The 24,535-nt window shown below is 46.4% G+C and overlaps 1 protein-coding gene across 4 annotated transcripts in view; it reads right to left on the reverse strand.

Annotated features, from left to right (window-relative positions):
* The window catches only part of PPP2R5C (protein phosphatase 2 regulatory subunit B'gamma), a 1,570,607-nt gene that overhangs the window by 825,219 nt on the left and 720,853 nt on the right, over positions 1-24,535 (reverse strand). For all 4 annotated transcript variants that reach the window (XM_069637762.1, XM_069637761.1, XM_069637763.1 and 1 more), the window contains one exon: positions 24,046-24,245. In XM_069637762.1, the coding sequence (XP_069493863.1) occupies positions 24,046-24,245 (200 nt within the window). The remainder of the gene's footprint in view (positions 1-24,045; positions 24,246-24,535) is intronic.

Below are 24,535 nucleotides of genomic sequence, written 5' to 3' on the forward strand. Positions count from 1 at the left end.
CTCTTGTTAATCTCCGACTCTACCAGAAATGTCGTCGGGCCTATTACGGTAGTTGACTGCCTGTTCCATTTCTTTCCCATTCCCCCCTGCCTGATTTGTGTTTTAACTCTTGCACTATCTGAAATGTCGCCAGGCCGAGTACGATAGTTAATTTCACATTCTTATTGTTCATGGCCTGTAAGTATGTCACTGTATTTTTCCCCCTTGTTCCCTCCCTTGCCTTGAAGTGCTTTGAAACACATTGTGTATAGGCGCTATATTAATAAACTATCATATCATTCTACTTACATTTTAATTAAGTCACAATTTCACCCCCCCCCCAACCAACCTTCGATTTGGCATTCATTTGCATTGTTCCTACTCAGTGGGAGGTCTGGGTCTCAGGTAATCATCAATCACTGCCTTGTTAGGACTATAGAACATATTGTGATGAACCTCTTGATGTCAGCACTTTTTCGCCAGCGGCCGACCCTTCCTATGGGGCCAAGGAGGTGGGGCTGCTACCCGATATTCCCCCTGGGGATGGTATGCAGCGAGAGGGACCCCATGGGAGCCCCCACCCCCCTCTGCGGGCGAAGGGAGGACTGTCAAGGGAAAACGCGGTATGTCAACACCCATTCTGCCTTGCATTATCCACCACACAACACGGATAGGCCAAAGCACCCGAATCTTCTAGGTGGTCTCTTTCTAATTTCAGGTTCTTCATGCATAGTATCCCCGACTAGAAGATAGCTAATAACGTGATGTGGGAAAGTATGGGAATTGATGGCTCCATAAGTACAGACATGAAGAAGAGCAGGGCAATGAAGAGTCCTACGCGGAACCAAGACAAACATCCTAGCTTTCCGAGATTAAAGAGCTGACTAACCATAAAAACCGATGAAGTACTTTACTTGGTGTCATTTCTGCACAAGAGGAGCATCGAGCTGAGAAGTAAGGCAGCACAGAGGAGGTGCTGCAGACCGGTACTCCTGGGAAGCCAACAAAGTAATCCAGGCGAGACCAGACGTGCGAAGAGAAACCAGTGCAGTGAAGCAGCCGAGAGTAGACCACGAAAGCCACGGGGAAGCCAGAGAAACTTGTCAGTGTCGCAGAGGACTGAAACCCTCACGGACCAAGTCAGAAGGTAGACTGCGGGGGACTGGGAAGGTGCTGGGAACCCCTAGAGGCTGTGAGGAAGTGGGGAACCATCTTCCTCGTCCTAGTGGGATCGAACAGAGAAAGGAAACAGACATACTGACAGAGAGCACCCCAAAGAAAACAGAAGAGAGACAAGGGTCTGGGACCCAATGTTGAGAAAATTGCACATGCGAAAATGCCTGGAAAAATAGTGAATCAGGCACGAACGAAACAAACTGCACCCGAAAGAAACCAGAAGGGAGATAAGAGCCTGGGACCCATATGTGGAGAGAGTTGATTTGTACATGCAAGATAATGCCTGGCAGGATAGTGAACCAGTCATGATTAAGACATACATCTGAAAAAGGTGTCTCAGACCCATATACTGAGAAGATTAGATGCCGTTGCGAAGAGATCCACTTCTGGAGTGCCCCAACACTGGAAGATTTGGAAAAGGACCTCGGAGTTCAGTTCCCACTCGTAGCTGACCTATGTACGTCGGCGGAGGGCATCCGCAGTAACATTCAGCTGGCCCGGGATGTGCACTGCCACCAGCCAGATGCCATGCTGAACCGCCCATTCCCACATCTGAATGGCAACATCCACAAGAGGAGGGGACTTGGTACCCCCTTGCTTGACGATTTAAAACATGGACACCATATTGTCCTTGCGGATCCAAACTACTTTGTTGACAATGACAGGCTGGACCGCTTTGAGCGCCAGGAAGATCGCCAGGAGCTCCAAGTGATTTATATGAAGGAGTTTGTCCTGCAGTGACCAGAGATCGGAAACCTGAAGAAGGTCCAACGTTGCACCCCACCCCAGAAGGGAAGAGTCCGTCGTGATTTTCACTAGCGAGCCGGGGTCCTGAAAGGCCGTGCCTACTGACAGATTGCTGAGAGACGACCACCACACAAGGTCCGCTCTAATGAAAGATGGAATAGGAGTCATTTTGGAGTCTCGGTCCACTGCTTGATGCCAAGAACTCTGAAGAGCCATCTGTGTTCGCCTCATCTTGAGACTAGCAAGAGGAAGAGCCAGCACACACGAGGCCATGAGGCCCAGAAGCCTCTGGAACCACCAGGCCGACATGCTCTGACTGCACATACCTGAAATGTGGCCAACAGACCTGCCATTCTGTCCTTGGTCAGATACACTCTGCAGGCGATCGTGTTCCACCAAAAACCCAGGAAAATCAGGTCCTTAGAGACCATCATGGAGGATTTCCGCCAGTTCACTGACGGCCCAAAATGGAACAGGAGCTGGAGGAGAGACTGAAGGTTGCTCATGGCTGATTGAGGACAAGGACTGCGCAGCAGCCAATCGTCCAAATACGGATAAACATGAATACCCTGAAGCTGATGAGCTGCGATAACCGATATCTTCATAAAGACACGCAGTGCCGAGCTGAAGCCAAACGGGAGCACTCGGAACTGGAAATGCTCCTCCCCCACGGAAAAACGTAGGTATTTCCGATGCAGACTCCAAATCAGAATATGTATATAAGCATCCTGAAGGTCCATCACGCGGAGCCAATCACCCTTCTGTAAAGAGGACTTTATCGGACCGGTTGTGATCAACTTGAATTTCTCTTGGGGTAGAGAGAGATTGAACTGGGAAAGCTCTAGGATAGTGCGCATGCCAGTCAGGTTGGTTTGGGCACCGTAAACAGCCGGGAGTAGAAGCGCTCCCCTCGCTCCCTTAGGGGAACGGGTTCCACCGCCCTGAGATCCAGCAACTTCTGCATCTGGGCTCTGAGGGAGAGCGACCCCAACTGCTGGAAGGAGGGATTGAAGGGTGGGGTAGGGGGAAGGGGCAAGCGGAAGCCCGCCCGAGCGACTGACAAGACCCACTGGTCGTCGGTGATGGCCTGCCACGCCTCTCAGTGAGACGCAATGCACCCTCCCACCAGGGTCTTGTGCAAGTGCAGAGAAACTTCATTTAGGTGGTTTATCCGTGGCGGCGCTACCTGAACCTGAAGAGGAGGCTGAGGAATGGGAGAAAAACCTTCCCAGTTGTTGCCATCGGCGGGAACTTCCTGATGGAGTATCGACCCTACGGAACATCCAATCCAGAAATCCCCTAAAACCAGAGGAAGACCGAGGCTGCGAAGACGTTCTCTGTGCCTTGAAAGGTGGTTTCACCAAGACAGACAAGGACTTGCGCGCACCTCGGAAAGTACCGATTGGCCGCGTTCCCTACTCGAGAGGATTGATTTAATACTGCCTTGGAAAAGACGCTGCCACTGTTTACAACATCAGCCCTTCAATTGGACTTCAACACCCACAAGGACCTACTCCCCTGGAGACGAGACTATAAAAAAACAGAACGCGCACGCACCTCGGCAAGTACCGGAAAGTACTGCTTGGCTGCTTTGAGCATGTGATCTTTAAAAACAGGCATGCCACCGGTGACAGCTATGCACCACACAAACGGGATAGTCTCCTTTTCACAATCTCCACTATATCCCTTAAAGAGAACACGAGTGAGTTCCACACCGCAATCAGGTCACTCAAAAACTAAGCCAAGCTCTGCAATTGAAAAACAAATGGGCAAGGATATCCGCTCATTTTATACGAATTCGACTTTGCAAGACACGCCAGACCTAAACAGACTAAGAGAGCCTCTCCACACTGCTCCACCCACAATGGAAGCTATGGTACCCGTTTCTTCAGAATTAAATGCGACTTCATGTGATACGCCATAAAAGAAAGACAACCAGCAGCAAGCTGTACAAAAGGCGCAAACTAATCAGGTGGAACCAAACATAGCTATTGATCTATCGGTGAAATTTGCGAATGAAAATGTGCCACTAACAGACAGCGTCTTATTGCGTGATGTGTTAACTGATAACAGTATTAATCTGCCTAAACCAGTAAGGGAGAATGTTGCTGATGATCAAGCAGTGATCGATTTAGATTTAAATGCCTCATGCTTTACTCCACATACATTTTCAGAAAATCTATCAAAGTCACTGATTCTATTCACCAACGTAAGTGACATGAATTCAGTAGAAAAGCTTTCTTTCATAGCCCCTTCTCCGTGTAAATTAAAGGAAAATTCAACTCCCTCTAATGGGAGTGACCACAAAGAAAAACCAAATGGTCTGACCGAAACAGCACTAACATCTATGAATTTAGCAATTCATTCCTTGGCCAGACAGATACTTTGTGTGAAATCGGACAACCTGACGCAACAACTCGATTGAATTTTGGCTTGGTAACAAGCAATTACTACAAATGTGGGTTCTTTGGGGAACACATTTACTCCAATCTCTACAAGAGTCTCTATAAGTACACAAACCTATAGTCGTACTGAGCTTCACTGTGGAGTTTGTTTTTTGTTTTTGTTTTTTTTTTGTTTGTGCATTTATATAGCGCTACGAACCCTCAGGTATCTGAGCGCTGCTTATTTCCCACGGTGTGTGGTGCTCCTTTATCGACCTCAGAAGGATGAAAGGCGGAGTTTGGCCCTGCCGGTATTCAAACCTGCATCAGCAGGTTCTGCACGGATGTCAAATCGAGCGCTCTAATCGCTGTGCTATCTGACCGGCATAAAAACAGTTAAGTCCCAAGATCACGTAATACCTTTTATTCTACAACCCATTGTTGATCTGGTATCTGAGGAAAATGATGAATCTGAAAAATGTACAAAAATGGGAAATCAAACTCCTGAACAGAAAAAATTAAATTATGCCCCATTTGAAGGAGAAAAAACGAACGAAATAGGGATAAATAATAAAACTAAACACAAAAACGATGTTAAAACCAAACCAAGCAAAGTTGGTTTAACAACCAAATCTAAGAACATGAAAGATGTAAAACTAATGACATCATCGCAAACTAAGCGCTTTGTTAAAAATATAACTACCACGTACTGCAGTTTCTACTATATCTAAAGCAATAACAAAAAAATGCATGCTTCAGGCACATTCCAAAAAATATCAAGCAAATATGGACCATAGTAGACAAATAGAATCTTATAGTCCACTAAATGATTTGTTAAATGCAGCTTCAGAAGATCAGAAACTATTAAAAGTAAACAAACTGAGATACCTGTCCAATGTCAGCCCGCCTCCTTATCCATGAATAGCACAACTGAGCTAGAAAAACTAAATCTGATCGCACGGCGAAGAGAAATCCGACAAGCCGTTGACGACTACCTGGCAGCTGAACCAGTCTCCAGATGTCTAAAAGTCCCTACTTGGGAAAGTGCGAAACAGAACAAAGATATCATCAAACAAAGATGATTTGCTACCACCCGAAAAACAGCACCAAAATACTGTAGCTATAATACAGGATGGTGCAAATAAGCATCATGATATCCCAAAGAAGCCACCGGGAGGCAACTATGATGACCAGCTGGCTCAATCAATTAACAACTTTGATTTGAAAAATGTGATCAAAACAATATCACAGCTGCTAATTGAAAGAACTAATGAAATTGGTCAATTGGTCCCTACTAAAACCAAAGAAAATTATTCCAACAGTGAAACGCCCAGCTGTCCATTCACTAATTATGTCGACCACTACCTATGACTCAGTATAATCTAAACCGAACTTCGGTTTTAGCGATATTTAGTGAGATCCCAGCACCAGATGAGATCGGGATAATCGACATTGAATTGGTTGCATTCACAGAGGCCGCAAACAGAAATGTGGTGACTCTGTGGATACACTCTAGAGTTGCACTAAATGCTATCTGGGCGGAAAAATCAAAGTTTCATGATTTAGGTTTCGGGATCTCACCGGAGCAAGAATTCATAACCAACAGTATGCCCAATACATCTAACCAAGCACACGTAAATGGAAACACACTGAAACAACCGTTAAAAAAGCACGCTTGTAATGTAGCCATTTCTCTGACCAATGTTAACTATACCCAGCAGACCAAGAAACACTATCCCAGATTAGCTGGAATTCTAGAGGATTCAAGCATATAATAAATACCAACAATTCTAACTTACAGCTTCATGATATTGTATTACTGCAAGAAACCTGGTTATCAATAAGTCCTTCATGGAATAATTATGACATACATTTAAATCCAGCGAAAAAGGGTACAGTTGGAAGACCAACTTCAGGTCTGTTAATTGCGATTAAACAAAGCATGACCATTCAATCAGAAATATGGTATTCTCCAAATCCCTACGTCCTGATGGTTACACTCACTAGAAATTAGCTTTATGGGAGCCGCCAGGGGGGCGCCGAGATGGGCTGACGGGTCCCGGATGAGATCCTCCCTTGGGTGCGGTACTTTATGGTTTGGGGGGGGCCCCCCCCCATGGAAGTCGAGGTCTGACCCCCACCCCTGAGTGTGCTGAAGCTGGTGGGCGTGAGGGGACCGTGCCTGCGGTGTTGATGGGATCCTCCGAGCCGGAGATCGGCCGCCGTCTAGCAGCGAGCGGGAGTGGAGTGAAAGTTTGCCCGGCGGCGGGAACCGCACAGCCACTGGCTGCCTGTCGGAGGGGGGAGAGGCGGAAGACTTGGCCGCGGTCCGGTCTCCTCCCCCGCCGCAAAGACCTTTGGCGTGACGGTCGCGGTCCCTGTGGGGGCTGCGAGCAAGGCGCCTGGAGTGGTCCTGTCGGGCCGGACAGCACTGCTTGCTAGATCTTGGGTGTCGGATTACGTGTGCCCGGAGAGGCCCGCCGGCCCGCCCCACGGAGCTGTCCCATTGGCGTGGCTTTCCAGGTACGTGCAGCCTGTGGTGGTGGTGCCCTCTAGATCCCGTGGGGCCAGATAGCGCCCCCCCTCCATATTGGACCTTTCCTGGGCCGGGGCGCCCCGTGCATATCCTGGCGGAGGCCGGCAGCGCACCTGCAGCTTGCTTGTCTGTTGCCTCGAGCAGGCCCTCTGTGGACTTTCCCTGAAGGTCGGACTGTTTGCTGAGACAGTAGTGTGATAGGGCTAGTGTCCCCCGTAATTCGTGGTGCGGTAGGAGGACTGTGATTTATCTCTCTGGCAGTCCCACTGTGAACAGTGGCACCTGAACCGCAGAGGAATCACGTGGGGGACACTACTGGCCCGGCTTTTGCCCCGCTTTTACGGGTGGTCATCAGGCATCTGGGTGGCACTGTCATGAGTTCCCGCGCGCTGGTGGTGAGGCTCCTGGGACTCTGAGGCTGGGCTCGCTGCCGTCCACTGCGCAGAAGGCTCCCAGAGGTAGACCAGGGAATGGGTGAGGTCTGCTCTGGAGTGTGCCGGGCCAGTGGACTTCGCTGGTGGTACTCGTGTATGAGCTTTTACTGCCCGATTACCTGGAACTGGCTTGCAGTTTTGGCCCGCCTGATATTAACCTTGAGTGTAGGGAGCAGAGCAACGACTGGATTGCTGGGAGGACTTGGTTGCCTGTGTAGTGGTGCAGCAGTGTTGCGGGAGGTCTCGGAGTGGGGATCTCCTGGTGCCTGCCTCTGGAACGTCTCAGGTGGTTCGCGCCTCTCTGGTTCCTGGATCGACAGGGTGCAATCTTTGCAGAAGTATTGGCGTGCCCCTGAACAGGCGCCAGGCGGTATCAGTATGCAGGCGGCAGGTCTATCGGAGACATCGGAGGCTCAGTCCATGAGCCAGAACATGGCAGCCCTGTTGGAGGAGATTCACTGCTTCAGGGCCGATATTGGCAGGCGGCATGACTCTAGATAACAAGGTGGACGCTGTCGAGGACCGGGTCCGAGCCCTAGAGGCCAATCAGACCTCAGCAGACTTATTCGAAACTCAATTCGACATGCGCCTGGCGAAAAAACGCGGGGTCGTCCTTTTGATTTCTCAGAATGCCCACTTCTCCCCCAAAGCCCACAAAGCTGACCCTGAAGGGCATTATATTATGGTTAAGGGAGAGCTGAAGGGCCGACTTTTCACTTTTGTGGGTGTTTATGCTCCGAATGAAGGGCAAGATGTTTTTTGGGAAGGGATGCGGGAGAAGGTCAGAGGATTTGCTGAAGGTGCGCCAATTGTTTGGGGGAGGGAGGGACTTTAACATGGTTTTGTGTCCGGAGAACGACAGGAGATCCCCCAAATCTTGCCCCGACCTCAGGTCCTAATTGAGGATGGCAGACTCATTCAATCGGATTAACAGTGAGCTGGGTCTCAAGGAGGTGCACCCTGCTTGGCGACACCGCAAATCCCTTTTTACGTTTTACTCCACGGTGCATCAAGCCTTCGAGGATTATCTGTTGGTGGATTCTGCGATCAGGGATTGCATGTCCGATTTCGGGGTTGTGGCTGTCCCTTGGTCCGATCACGACTTAGTTTGAGTCAATTTGTGAATCCCTTCCCCGAGTAAGTCGAGGTGGATATGCAATGACTTGTTGCTAATAGATAAGGAGCTGAGGCAGTCCCTACTATCGTCTATTGAGGAATTCTTTAGCCTTAACGAAACGGGGGAGGTGGAGTCTAGAATTGTTTGGGATGCATTTAAGGCCATGATTAGAGGTACGTTGATTGAATTGAGAGCTAGGAGAAAGAGGGAGAGGGCGAGGGAGGAGTCTAGGTTGAGGGAGCAAATCGCCACCATCCAGCCGGGGGGTAAATTGAGAATGCAGATTGCCCCTGGTCAGCGTGAAGTGCTTCAGAGCCTCAGAGCGAAACGATCCGCCCTCCTTGTAGGCCAGACGGATAGAAAGCTTGCATTCTTAAAACAACGATACATGGAGAGAGGGGAAAAAGCAGACAAGATTTTAGCCTGGAGGCTGCAAGAGTTGCGTAATAGCAGGAGGGTTAATTGGGTCTCTGGTCGGGCGGGGGAGAACATTTTGCAGGATAGCCAAATAGCGGAGCAGTTCAGGCAGTATTATGAGGGTCTCTATGCTTCCGAATATCGTGGGGATGACAAAGAAGTGGACCGATTCCTAGACTCCCTCCCTGTCTCGCTCGAGAGTCCTCGGAATCTTTAGAGCACCCTATCTCGTCTCAGGAAATAATTGACACTATCGTGTCCCTGAAGAGTGGCACTGCTCCAGGAGATGATGGTTTCTCGGTCCGATTTAATAAGACCTTCCGTTCCACGTTGGCACCCTTCTTGTCTAAGGTGTACAATGCGGCCCTGGATTCTGGCTCCCTCCCCGATACGATGTATGCCCTTATTGTGGTGCTTCCTAAGGAGGGGAAGGATCCCTCGCTTTGTCAGTCTTATAGGCCCCTCTCTCTCCTTAACGTAGATGTTAAAATATTGGCTAAACTGTTGGCGAATAGATGGTCTAAACTTCTCCCCTCACTAGTCCATGGTGATCAAGTAGGCTTTATCCCCGGGCGTCAAGGCTCCGACAACGTAAGGAAAACCCTGGGCCATTTGCATGGGGTGTCTAAGCGGGACCAGAGGCTTACCTCCTTTCGTTGGATTCTGAAAAGTCCTCCGTGTCGAATGGCCTTACATGGTGAAGGTGCTTCGTAGATGGGCTTGGGTGACGGCCTTGTACAATGGCCCCCTAGCGCGGGTACTGGTGAATGGCTGTACTTCGGCATATTTTCCGCTCTCCAGCGGTACCCGTCAGGGGTGCCCTCTCTCCCCTCTTTTGTATGCTCTGGCAATGGAGCCCTTTGCCATCGCGGTCAGAACTGATGGTGGTGTCTCTGGGGTGCAATGTGGGGACTGCGAATTCAAACTTTCCCTTTTCGCGGATGATATTCTAGCATACCTGACCAGGCTTCACAAATCCCTCCCGCACTTGCTAGGCTTGATCCGCCTCTTCGGGGCGTTTTCAGGGCTTAGAATAAACATATCCAAGTCATGTATTATGCCGATGGGCAGATTGGACCGTGAGATCAGTGGTAAATCAGAGGTGCTTGGGATGAGTAGAGCCGGAGGCAACTAGGTATCTTGGCACTAATATCCCTATAGATTTAAACAAATTGTATGAGCTAAATTATCCACCCCTCCTGGCTGGGATCTTTAAGGATCTGACAAGATGGGCTCCTCTCACTCTCTTGGTTTGGGTGCATGGTCTCGATTAAAGCGAATGTGCTCCCCCGACTCCTATCTTTTTTCGTCCCTGCATTGCATTGTCCCGGACTCCTTTTTTGATTCTCTACTATCCCGTCTACTGCATTTTGTCTGGAGCGGTAAGAGGGCAAGAATGAAATATTCCACCCTGACCCTCCCAAAGTCTCACAGTGGGTTCGGTTTCCCTGATTTTAGGCTGTACTATAAGGCAGCCCAGCTGCGGGTGATGTTACAACATCTGAGGGACGACCTTCGGACGTACTGGACGTATGTGGAAGATGTTCAGGTCCATCCTTACAAAGTCAGGGATTTACTTTGGTCTCCTCCGCGATCCCTCCCAGCAGTGGCTAAATCGCACCCAATCTTGTCTGTTCTGTGGGCGGCCTGGAAGCCCAACAGAGACAATAAGCTCCTCTCTTCTTGGCCTTCTACCCTCTCTTCTCTATGGGGCCCTCCACTCAATATAGGATCCAAAGGTTTCCCAGAAACCCAATTCTGGTCTGATCAGGGGGTAGAAAGGGCTGCGCAACTCTTTCGTCTTGGCGAGTTTATTGAGTTTGGCCAGTTGTCGGAGGTGTTGCATGAGAAACGGCTTTCCATCTTCGATTACCTACGGCTTAAGGGTATCCTTACCCAGGTTAGGTGGCGGGCTTCCTTGACCCGTCCTTTAACCCCCTTTGAAAAAGTTTTTGTGGAGGCCAAGTCCAGAAAGGGATCGCTCTCCAAGATATACAACGTGCTGGTTACAGCTAACCTAGAGCGTAGACAACCGTTCAAGCGTATCTGGGAGGAGAGATTGGGCATAACCCTTGATGATCGCACATGGCAGGGAGTCTTCAGATCTATCTTTAGTGGGTGTTTGTATACAGCTGATTTGGAGCATAATTTGAAGATTCTCCACTCCTGGCACCGTCCTCCCGTTACCTTATCTAGGATGTTTGCCAGGGTATCTCCAATGTGTCCCAGGGATTGCTCTCTCCGTGGTACTCGATTCCACATGTGGTGGGATTGTCCGGTCATTCAGGTCTTCTGGGCAGAATTGCTTAGTTGGATCAAGAGCATTCTGGGGTTGTGCCCTTCTCTTCACCCCTTGGAGATCCTCCTGGGGACCCCTTTGCCCGATAGCGAGTCTGTTCCCTTCACTATGGTGGTGAGTGCTATGTTAAGGGCGGGGAGATTGGCCGTGACTCAAAATTGGAAAAGTCCCTGTACCCCTTCTAAGGCAGAATGGCTCGCTAAGTTGTTAGCAATTTTTACGTATGAGAAACTGTCAGCCATAATTAATGATAACAGGTCTTCTTTTCTACAGGAATTGACTATTCTTTTGTTAAGTGCGGAATGTGATGACTTGAAATTGTAAATAGCTCAGATGTGGGGGGAAGTTTGCAGCTATGGGAGTGTGGTTAGTTCGCTGGCAGTCCTCTAGCCCTCGCACGTACCACTGGGACCCTAGGACATCGAGGTTGTGTGGAAAAGTCTCAATGTATATTGTGTCCTAACTCTATTCCTCGTGTAGTCTTTGCTCTAGGTCAACCAGGTAGCTCTTGGCAGGGGGTGAGGGGGGAGGGAGCGGGTATGTTTTGCTGTCACTTTTATTGTGTTTTACACTTGGCTATTGTCTGTTGTAGACTGTGGGATGTATTGTTTGATGAAATGTTCAATAAAAACTAAGTGGAAAATAAAAAATAAGCTTTATTACGCAATCATTAACGTGTACAGGAACCCGCTAGGGATATCCGACGTTAAGTTCATAGAATGTACGAATGAAGCCTTAGACATGATAGCACATGATGGAAACATTATCCATTTTATAATAGCTGGTGATTTGAATCTGCATTGTTTGGAAACAAACAGAAAAGGTTCGACTATTTAAATGTTGTATATTTGTTAAGAACCGAAATCTCTTCATATTAAATGAACTTTACCGGCGGATATTCTGCCGAAACCAACATGGCACCGAGGCTCTAGTCAAGCAATTATTGATTACATTTATGTGAGTGCTGATATGTTGCATCATGTACAGTCTTTTCAGGTATTACACTCTGATGACTGATAACATCATCCTTAATGCTACCTGGATATCCAAATGCACGATGATATAAAAGACGATAGAATATATGCAAGGATCATACACTGAATTCAGCCCGAAACAGATTAACACGGACAGAGACATCTTTAAAAGCTTTTAGAGATTATTATGATTTGCAGATGAATGAGGAATCAATGTCCTTAGAGGTTTATCCAGAGTCAATGCAACTGTCAACCAAAATCCATTAAGCAAAGGACAAAAACACCACATCTACACAATTTTAATCATGAAATAAGCAAGATGAAAACTCAATTAAGATCAGAGAAAAGAGAAGCCTTGAAGCTACCTTATAACAAGAGAGCTGAAACTTTAACATGCATTAGAACATGCTATAGGAATCAAGTAAGGGGAATGAAGTCAAAAACTTTACCAAAGAGACGGTAACAACATGTTGAAAACATCTACCAAAAATTCTGCCCAATCATGGAAAATCATAAATCAGGTAACTGCTGGGCACCAGGTTGCAATTCAAATTGATGATGTAAAAGAAGATGCCTGGGTTAAATACTATACAAACTTGTATGCCACATCGAATTTGAATGTGTCTATTTTGACAATTCAGGAGCCCATAACATTACACCTAAAATTTGATCGGGAAGACATCCTACATTACATACAAAAAGCTAGTCATTCTAGAGCACCTTGTCCCGACGGCCTGTCAAATTTAATTATGAAGCAATTTCCGGAAATTTGGGCAGATATTTTGATGACCAGGTTTAATAATATTCTTGGCACCCAAAAAATTCCGTCATCCTGGAAACTTCAATTATTTCCCTGTCTATAAAAAGGGTGATCGAACAAACCCCGCAAGTTATAGACCAATATCTTTGCTTTATGCTCCAGGCAAGATATTCTGTCGCATCATCTTAAGGGAACTAAATGATTGGTCTAATAAGAACTTTAAAAGAGACCCCTTTCAAAATGGACTAGGAACACTACCTAACATGACTGCAATCAATGTTAAAATCTAAAATCGCCAACAGGAAACAATCTCTTTATTGTGCATTCATAGACTTCCGAATGGTGTTCGATTCTATAGATAGAACCTTGCTATTCCGAAAACTATAATTGTTTAGATGTCTACCCTCATTATTGGCATTGATGAGACTTTTGCATACCAATACCACCATGCAAGTACGCCTGACTCTAGAAAGCCTCTTATCAACATCATTTAATACATTTCCAGGTTTGAAACAGGTGTATAATGGCATCAATTTTATTAAATTTTTTTATCTTCGACCTGGGAGAATCCTTTCTGAACACCATCTCAGACGCCCAGATTTTGGGGAATCGGCGCATAGCCTTCTTGCTGTACGCCGACGACCTAATTCTGTTGTCTCAAACCCCTAAGGGCCTACAAAATGTATTGGTAGCATTGTCTTCTTATGTTGAGAAAAACAATCTGATAATAAATTTGGAAACATTCTAAGTACTTGTCTGTAAGACCCCAGGAAAATCCAGAAGTAGTAATTTTATCTGGACTTTGCGAAATGAACGCATGAAGATTGTATCGGAGTATAAATATTTAGGCTCAATAATGCAGAGCACCACCAAAAACGTGCTGTTCTTTGAGAATATACAGTCTAAATTATTAACATTGACATCACAAGCAAGGATTCTAATATATAAATTTGGCAAGTATACGTATAAACATCTACTCCTTTTTTATGAGCAGAAAGTAATACAGACTATGGTCTAGGGAATTGAGTCTATGTTGTAGATCTCTGATAAAATATGGAATGTACTAGAATCAAGGTTTTGGAAAAAGGTGCTAAATCTCCCCAACTGTATACCAACCCCGAATCTTCGATTTGGGGTAGGTTTGGTATCCGTGGCTGATAGAGTACTTTGGCGAATGTGTGCTTTTTTCGCAATTGTGTATTTAATACTTTGATAGAAGCAGACATGATAGCACTTCTACTTGAAAATCCAGCACGCGCCAAATTGAAATACTATCAATGGGACTGGATAAAAAAAATCGTAAAAATTGTATGAAGTACAAAGATTTTGACACTTATACTTTTGGTCATAAAAGGTTGCGCCACATGTCAGAATATTTAGTGAAATGGCCTTCGCCTAAAATAAGAAAGAAACAAATATTTACATTTCCGATTAAACCTGTGGCCTACAAGGGATATCCTAGCTCAAAGAAATGTCATACCCTATGAAATGAGCTACTGTCACTGTAAAATTATTACACGAAAATACACACTACAACACCTTATGGTGTCATGTAATCAATTGGATGCACAACGCTCTACTTTGGAAAACTAATATTTCTGGACAATGTGGAAGAAAAGCAAATATGATACAGGTTATTTGCAAGTACAAACTTCACAGTGATAAATGCAATTCTTAGAAGTAGTAATTCCTGAAGAGCCAAAAAACTAAAAATGGATCAAAGCTAATAGAACAAATTGATGAAATGTATAGTTAAATTTGAACTGATGAAATGTTTTATGAAATGATTTTATGAAATTCTATTTTTATACTAATGAATGATGTATTAATTGATATGAAAATGTGAGACAAATAAGTTTGTACTCGAAGAATTGTATTTGAAAAGTTGGTTTCATCAGCTGAACCAAATAAAAAATAAATAAAAACTTTTTTTTAAAAAAAAAAAAAGACTTGTCGGTCTGGGTGCTGTCCTTAATCTTAGTCAGTTCAAAATCTGTTGTCGAGTGAAAAAGCTCCTTGCCATCAAAAGGTAAGTCCAGAACTTTATCCTGTACCTCTTTAGAGAACTTGGTAGCGTGCAGCCAAGCCTGACGAGAGGTGTCTGCGCCAAGCAGACGGCCCCAGGCCAAGGTGTCGAAATGATGCGTCGCAGCCTCAAGCACATTCTGCGCCAGGACCCTGGCATCTGACAATCCCGCTTTAAAATCCTCTAGTTTATCAGCGGGAATGATTTCCTCAAACTCTGACAGACCTTTCCACATTTTCATACTTGCCCCCGCTAATACCAGTTCCGCGTTAGCTTGACGTCACTGAAGGGCAGAATTAGTGAAAATCTTCCTCCCCAAAGAGTCGAGAAGCTTATCCTCTTTGGTCCGAACCTGCGTTGCCGCTGTAGAAGACAAAGCGGGTCTGGATTGTAATGTAGCAGCAGCCACCACCGTGGAGGAAGGGGGTGGACACAACACTAAGGCCACTTCTTTCAAACAATGGAGCCCATAACGAGCGTCAATCTTTTTGTTAACAAACCGTCCAGATTGTGGTTTCTCCCAGACTTTACGGACCTCGGCTAAAACGTCCTTTTGCAAGAACAAGCCGGTGCGCTCCAAAGGAGACAAGGTGAACGCCCCCGAAAGCACCCCCTCCTGCGGAACGGGTGCCTCGGGTGCTGGAACATCCAAAAGACATGTCCAGCACCCGGTCATGAAAAGCTCTAACAGAGCGGGGCTGGTCCTCACTTTCCTGATCCCCCTGTGCGTCGTCCGACACATCCGGATCAAGATGCGCAACATCTGGCACTGCTGGAGATTTGTCCACTGGAGGGAGGGCTGGTGGAGGCCCATCCGGTAGAGGCGGCGCTGGCGGAATTAGCAGTGCCACAACTGGGACCGACGGCGCAGGAGGGTATACATCCCTAAACAAGCCTCAAATATACTCCATCATGGGGTCGGAGCGCATTAGCTTTTGTAATTTGGCGGGAAAAAAAAAGTGTCCTCCGCTGACGATTTAGGGGCGACTGGAGGAGGCCTCCATAAGCGGAGTAATTCCATGGACGTAAGAGAGAGGGTTGCCAAGAGGGCCCTTCTTCGCCGTTATCAACATAGATCAAGGGCGCAGATGCCGCAGGGAGCGAGATGTGCGATAGGGGCCTCCAAGCGTTCGTCAAAAACTGGACGAAAGGGATGCACACAAGGAAAACGATGTTCACCTGAAATGCCACTCCCCACACCCAGCATCGATGGCGTAGATGTAAGGGAGGTATCCAAAATGGCCGCCGTAGTCTTGGTGGGAGTAGCCGCCATTTTGTCAGCACCCGAGGAGAACTGCGACATGTGTGAAAGTGAGACAGGGGTCTCCACAGATGGGTTCTTAGCCTTGACACAAGGAACCTCGGCTGAGCCGGTACTGCGTACTGCGTGGCCTAGAAGGTTTTTGAGACATGCCATCAGCCAGTATAGCCTTCAACGCAAGGATCTTGGCAAAGCCGGTAACAGAGGAATTCCGGTCAGAGACCTCACTTCATGCCCCCTCAACAGAACTGGCATCACCGCTTGAGCGCCTCACCTCACCGACAAGACCTTAACAGGCCTCTCAGAACTGTCGGTCACCTTAGCATCAAAACGAGGGACCACGGACCCGAGCCTGGTAAAAGTCTTTTCACGAAGGGCCTCGAACTTTAGTTCGATACAGAAAATCTCAGAGGCCTCAGGGCGTACCCCGGTGTCTTTACAGGAAGCTCCAGTCAAGGAGACCCCGAAGCAAGCACTGGTACCCGCTGCCTCAGTAGAACTGGGCCCACAAACAGCCCCCACAGGAGGGGCCTCATTGTAATCCGGTGTCAATAGGCCCCTTACGGAGGTCCTCGCAGAAAACTCCGGTACACTTTTTAGGCCTAGAAGGCACCTCAGGGCAAGCCCCGGTAACAGAGCTTTTGATGCTCCTCCCGAAAAGTAAAGAACTCACCGAGCGTTTCTTCTTCTCGTTGAAGAAAGTTTGAACGTGCGTAGGGGGAATGCGCTGAAACACCTCCTCCCACCGCTCTAAACGACACTGAAGCGCCCGGACCGAAAGGGAATCGCAGTAAAAACACGGTCTGGACTCAAATACTCTAAACAAAGAGCATGGTGATCCACCCTAGCGAAGTGTCGCTCACAGGAAGAACAAACAGTAAAGTCTACCTGAAACTGCACTGCCACACGACCTCTAAGCCGGAGCAGGAGAGGACGACACTGGAAGGAAAAAATCTGATGCAAGTGCATCCAGTCCCGATCGAGCGGAGAAAAGGACTGATGGACGATGCACTGGGCGGAGCTAAGTAGGGCGGGGTTACAGCCCCATGTGTTACCCCGCTTAAAAAGAGAGGAAGGACACATTTTTGAAAAATGTGATGCTTTTTACAAAATGCTCCGGTCCCGTCCCACAGGACGGAGGAATGTCCCATAAGTATGGAGGAAAGGGGACGGGACGTTGGAGTATACACCATCCATGCTATAATCGATGGAAACCAAGACGGCAGCTACTTGGTTCCATCACAGAGCACTGCGGCAACAGGTCTAGTCTTCCGTTTAGGACGACGAAGTCTGTGTTTCCGGTGCCCATCATTCCTATAACTGCATCGAAGGAGAACAGGTAAGCGCGTTGCTACTCGCCTGTTTTTTGGCTAAGCATTTTGCTGCCTGCTTTCCTTTGAGTTCTATCCACTTGTTATTTCCTTTCTTCCTCTGCTTCGAGCTGTGATCTTCCTTATCCTTCCTGTTCTATATTTCCTGCTCTCCTAATTCTGTCATTGCGCAGTCTTGTTTCCTCCGGGTTTTCCTTTTCATACTTTTGTTTCGGATGCTGCCTTCTTTTTTTCGCAGCGTTTGTCTTCCTTCTGCTCCGCTGCAGCCCGGTTCTTCCAAATGCCGCGCCTCTTTCTAGGTCGCTTTCTTTTCAGCGACCAAACTCCTCCTACTCTGTGGCTGCATAGTGTTGTTACATCAAGCTGCCACGCCGCCCACGCAGTTGATTCCTTCTCCAGCCGCGGGCTCCTTCCCTGCCTATGCGGTGTCCCCTCTCCTTTCGGGAACCGCCCTCCTGTTCCTAGGAACCTTTCAGTGCTCTCTCTTTGCAATATTAGTCACATTTGCCTTGCACCTTGAGGTGCTCTGTAAGACATCAGCCATACTTTCTGTGCCTTCCGTCCTGCACCCCGTCTACAGCTGGACCCTGTTATAGCCGATTCTTGTCTGCTCACCGCTACTCCTGGCAATCGATTACTGCTGTACTTCTAAGAGCCTTCCAGTACTTCGACCGCCTGTCCAGCCTCATCTCTACCAGATGATTTTTTGCCCCAAGAGAGTTTCCCAATGGTGCGGCCCCCGGGGTGCACAGAACCCTGTTCTGGCCTCTGAATGCATAGGGGGACGCTCCTCTAATTCTTCAAGGACCTGTTGTGTATAAGCTCAGCAGAAATGTGAGTAAGTACTTCAATTTCAAAAGACTTGATTGTAAGACCCTTTTATTCTTCCCTTCCCAACTCCACGGCCTCTCTCCCGCGCAAGTTCCCTGGGCCAACCGCAGACTTTTCTCTTCCTCAGGGAGGGGTTACTCAAGGGAACACTCAAATAAGGGTCTGTCGGTATCCGGCAAGGGTGGTCCATAATATTAAATGTCCTAGTTTATGTGGCGTCTTCCTGGCTGGTTAAGGAGTTCAGCTCGGTGGGGCTGCTGCTTTGCAGTAACTTCCTTGAGCATCTGAACCCCACTAGAAACTCTGCGCCCCGACTTGGGTTAGTGTGTGCTGCTGCAGTTTGTCAAGCGGATGGATCCAGCTGAGGGCCTCCAATGTTTGTGCTGATGCCAGTCACCTAGCAGCTAACTTCGTTCAGGCCACTATGCTGTCTGTTATATAGCCCACGTCGATTCCTTGCTAGCTGTCCAATGGTTGAAGTTGCTGACATCGGAGATCATAAGAGAAGGATAAAGACACTTGCCAGAATGGTGTGGATCAGGTCTGGCATGCTTGATCAGGTAACATTATTTTCAATCATACAGGCACAGTGAGAAAGTACAGGGACTAGGGGTCTCCCAACTCCACCTCCACGGATGAACGCTCTAGTGTAAACCCTAGTAGGCAGCCCACCCTAGGATGACTAGGCCCCATCCCCTACAGACAGGGACAAATCGTCTGCATACATTAGGATGAGTAGTATTTTATAAAGTCTTGGGGCATTAGTAGTGGTTAGGATATTTTCTATGAATTTGGTATTTAAATTAAAGAGAGTGAGTCTAATAAGCACTTATTTGGATACCTCAACAGAGTTCAGTTTCTAAGAACCAAACTATCATTTCTAAGCCAGTGTAGAGCAACCACTACCACAAAAAGATCTTTCCGTAACCCACATTGCAGTGCTGGCCTTAAGTCATCCCTTAAGTCATCCCTTACCATATTGTGTAATGCGGGTGTCCGGTCCGTATATAGGCTAAACAGACAGTAGAACCCATTTGGTACAAAGGAGGTGCAACTGAACGCCTGCAGTTCAATTCCCTGATCTTCCATAAATACCAACTGAATAGCCAACCAATTGGTCGAACTTAAAATCTATAAAGTTTAGCAGCCCCATTTTTGTGTGAAATTAAACAATATGTTGAGGGACCCATCTAATTAACTTTTGATAAATTATAACATACTGAAACACCATAGTTTGGCATGGAATTGCTCTTTAGCACAGCATTGTATATGTGATAAAAGGAAACCACAGGCAAGGAATGCATGTATATAGAAGTGGAAAAATTGTCCTGGCCACAGCTTTTTCCTCTTGATTGCATAGTCCAGTCCTACTCAACCACTTTCAGATTAAACTCTAAAATCTTGAAATTCCACAATTACCCCCTCAAGCCCCCTGGTGATACTACTTACAGGTTATGTGTTTTCCCAACCAGTCACAGGCTTGTGATATTTAGCGGTATACAGTTTGAGAAGCACTAATACAAAATGTCTTCTGGCTTTAGGAAACATTAAATGCATATCTGCTATCCAGAACTAGTGCCGCTCCTTTCTGGACTCCAAGCCCAACCCAGGTCACTCCTAATTTAAAGGTAAGCAGCTATATTTAAATCAATCTTAATATTAGTGCAAATCTATTTAGACCCCTCAATTCAACCAAACCTTATAATGAAAAAGGATTTTGTACCTTGCATTATTGAAGTACCTTCTCTCCGTGAACCTGCTTACTAATAAATGCACACTCCGATTTTATCAGTATCAAAATTGAATACTGCATTTTTAACAGGAATGTGGTTGCCCGATTGTTCGCGTTTTGCTAGGCTTGGTTTAACTTCTACAGGCTATTTACTAATGCAGGGCACGTATTATATACAGTACTTCAAGCCTTAAAGCTCTGATGGCACTATATAAACACCAATCACTAATATGCTATTCATTTTGTGCATGGCGACAATGGCTACATGAGGGCAATTTCAGGAACATTTAATTGTGTTCGCTAGTATAGTTTTCACTCCATGTCATGGCAGACCAGCAGATTGGGCTCTGCTTTCATGTCCATCCGTCCTCTGGGGTCATATGTTTTCATGTTACATTTTTGTGTTCTTCGCTTTTCCAATGCACAACAAGGTCACTGCAGTGTACAAAGGGCAAGCAAATCATCTAACATCACAGGACATGTAACGGTGCACGCAGGCTACATGCATTTAGGACAGCAAACTCAAAACAAAGTACTTTAGCTGCCCTGTCCAAATTCACTACTGCTGTATTTTTCAGATTCTGTGAAGTTCCGTTTTAGTTGCTGATCTGCATGTGTGTGTGCCTAGGAGTTATACGTCACACTGAATGTTTTAGCAGCGTGGTGCTGTGTCGAGTAACTATTGAGGTTATGTTTCCTATTTGGCGATTCATTGGTAACACAGGAAGAGTAGTGGTGGAACTAGGGGTTCTGAAGGTGCCTCCCCTATTGCGCCTCCCCTGTTGCAAGCCCTTTCAGATCCAGTAATGCATCCCCTATGCCATGTGAAAAAGTAGGGCTATGGTCTTGAATTATCCATTATGAATGAATATTCAGTATGAATGAGCCGAGACTAGGCCATAGCCTGGTGCACACTTTCTTGCTTCAACACAGTTTCCTGGAAACAACGTGGCTTAAGAATTTCCCCTCTCTCCATCACCGTTTGTGAAAGACGTTCTGGTCCGAATATCACTTAAAGCAGCCGAAGCGCTCTAATAATGCTTGATTGTTCTACCACCAGTCTGTGCAGACTACTCATTCCTGTAAAATCGTTCAGAAAATCTGAACATGTATTTTCTACCCCTGACTTGCAGTCAGTTCACTCCTATGTAATTAATTGAAGTCATGTGGGAGCCACTGAGAGGTTAGAAAGAAGCAAAACTATGTGTCTGCAGAAAGGTTAGCATGGTGCACCAACACTTGTGTATAAGCGCATCATAAATAATCAATTAGCTTTCACTGACACTCCCCCAGTTCTGGATTTTCTGCAATTCATAAATTATCCAGTGTCCATGCAACTCTGTGGTCAGAAGGGAGCCATGCTGGCAGCCCAATTGTACCCCGGCACTCCACGCGCTTCCCCCATGTATCTGACATATATAGCTTTTCTCTATACCCTGAGGGCCAAGCACCATCAACTAACTCTCCATTAATAGGACACACAGCAAGAAGCTCTTTAAATACCTCGGGCATAGCAGTGATAGCCAGAACAGACGAGGGGCATAAGCACCATTCATCACATTCAGGCCTGCTTATATTCTAGTTCAGAAAATCCAACGTTTGACAGATGTGGGCCCACAGGAGTAGTGGATGGAGCAATGTGTGCACGAGGGAGGACTAACAGGCAATGGTGGACGATGTATAAATGTTTTTGAGCTTCCTACTATTGAATTCCCACTAATGGTCCCTCCAGGACTGCCCCGTTGTCATCTGTCATGTTTTCTGAGCATATGTGGGCAATACGTTTTTTCAGTACAAAGAAAATTGCCATCTAGTTTTTGGGTCGAGAGCATTTCTAGAAGGTTGAGTGCACTAACTAAGTTACCAGAACTGCAGGTCTTGCAGGTTTTAAAAGATTTTGAGGCCTGCCTCTGTATTCAATACTCTGCTGCTTTCACACTTATTGAGACAATTAGTCCTACTTTGTGTTTGTTTTATTTTCTGCAGCTTTCAGAGTTACTAGGATAAGTATGATGGTATTCATTCTACTTGAGTATTCGTGATGCTCTTTTCCTTTTAGCACCTGCCTGTGGCCCCTCCCGGGTCTCCCGCCATTCTCGTTACCTCTAGCTTGTCAGGTTGGTGACCTGTGGAGTCAGGATCGTGCCGTCTCGACGAATACTTCCAGGGCCGTCCTCGCCTTCTCATTTTTGGTCTCTGGAGTATTCTGCTAGATGGTCTCAGCATCATCGGACCACGCTGTCCGCCTCCTTGAGGTCACGCCACCACTTGCCAACACTTGCCACACACGCGTCTGCTCCTTGCTGGCTCTTGCACTGCTTTTCTCCTTCTTGGTCCACCGCCTCTCGGCTGAGAACTGCCCAGAATGCCCAGGGTTTGCTCTCCCAGGTTCGACCTTGACAGGCCTCATCTGCTCGGTTAACACAACTCTCTAATGCAGTTCCTCCTTTTCTTTTTATGCATCTGAGCTGGGTCTTCACCAGTGGAGGATCTTTTTTCCCTTGAGTAGTCTTTCTTACTCCATAGTGCCCACTTTTCACTCCTCAATAGCAAGTGGAGGATACTGTGATCAGCATGCAAAAAACAAGGTGGGTCCTGGGAGTCCCTCTGCCGGGCATTATTCCTGGTTACTAGGACCATACCCATATTCTTTAGCTCACCATCTTTCACAATAGTGAGCAAGGGGTCCACGTCTGGATTCTGCTAGTAATTTAGGGTGAGAACCAAAGTTACTTAAAATGGGACTAATGTCCGGCAGAGGGATTCCCAGGACCCCCTTGTTTTTTGCATATTAAAGTAACTTTGGGTCTCACCCTGAGTTACTAGGGGAATCCACACGTGGACCCCTTGCTCACTATTCTTAGAGAAGCACAGCTCCACCCTACTGATGAGGTCCAACCAGACCGAAACTTATCTGGGGTTGCTGTTGGTACTCTTGGAGAATTGCCTAGCATTTCGGTACTGGACTGCCCTAGGGCAGGACAAAGACTGATATGTTTTAGATATTTCTCCTCTGTGAAAGATAGTGAGCTAAAGACCAAGTAAGCCTCTCATAACCGGGACTAATGTCCGGCAGAGGGACTCCCAGTACATGCCCCCTGTTTTTTGGAGTGATCAGCATTATTCCTTCACTCTTCTCAGTGGATTTGTGTTTGGCTCGAATATTGGACGTTGCATTACAATAGAAAAATGTGGTCTGTTGAGGTTCTGTCTTCTGAGACAGTGAAAGTCTGAGGTGGTTCATAGCAAAAGTGGTTCAAGGAGTTCCTTCACGGAACAGGAGTCCTTGGTCCCAAAAGGGGATGCTCTCTCTGGGAGGTCCTGCTGACCACCACCCTAGGAGGAACGTGGCGTAGCAGTCTGACCTCCCCAGCCCTCTGGGGAGAAGTGACGAGATCCAGTGAATCGTCAGTGTTCATTTCAGTTCACAATTTTATCTCGCTCAAAGAAGTGGGAAAATGTTGATTTTGTATTCTATGCACTGGATTTGAATTAGGATTTGTGATTTACTAATGACTGTAGACATGTTACTAACTATGCAAGGTCTGTGTTTGAGTGTTTTAAAAAGAGACTTAGGGCCCGATTCACAGAGTGTTTTCCAATGGGATTGAGCCATTATTAACCGATTCTGTGAATCAGGCCCTTAGTCTTTTCTTAAGCAAGAATGCAACACATGTAAAAATTTTCAAAATCAGCCCTCTTAAATGAAAACTATATTATTAAATCTGTCATAATCCAAGATGATCTGTGACTTAAAACAAGCTAGAACAAGTAAACATTCCTAGTGTTGGACTTTCAACAGCTCCTATGGTTTGGGTGAGACACTTGTCAAGAGTGGGGGTAAGAGGTGGCCGCTGTTGGGGCGGGGGGGGGGGTGGGAGGGAGTGTTAAAAAGCAGAACAGTCGGGCTATCTTGCCACCCTCAAAGAATTAAAGGAAGCCATTTAAATCACAATAGTCCTTTATAAAAGTAATTGTCAATTCTATGTAACGAGTTACTGGCGAGTGAACACCAAATCTGAAATGCAAATGTCAACTTACCATGTGAACTACTTCTGGGTAAATGGGCTCCGTTATTACATTGCGGTTGTGTGTGATATATTCTACCATTTCACTTAACGCAGCTCGTTTTACTTCCTTCCATTTCAGATCGCTGAGTGGGTCCGAAACAAAGTCAAAGAGGACACAACATTGCCTTAATTTCTGTATAAAAAGTTTTTCTTGTTCTGCAGCAGGAACATCTGAAAAACAAATAATTTGTTTTTTACTAATAGTTCGGAACCACCACACAACTGAATTACAAAGCCGAACATTCAAAAATAGCCCAATGACTGCTCTCAAAATAATACTGTTCGGCTATTAAGGTGATTGCCAATCCTTATTAGTGATTGGTTTGTCACAATCTGTTATTGACTTTAAATAACAAAGAATGCTATATATTAAAACAAAGCGGCACAACAAAAATCCACATTTACATATAACAAATCAATCTAAAATAAAGGATTTGGATTCAGCATAACCTAAAACCTTG

Source organism: Ambystoma mexicanum, chromosome 14, assembly GCF_040938575.1.
Source record: "Ambystoma mexicanum isolate Mex_15411 chromosome 14, UKY_AmexF1_1, whole genome shotgun sequence".
NCBI classification, from domain to species: Eukaryota; Metazoa; Chordata; class Amphibia; order Caudata; family Ambystomatidae; genus Ambystoma; species Ambystoma mexicanum.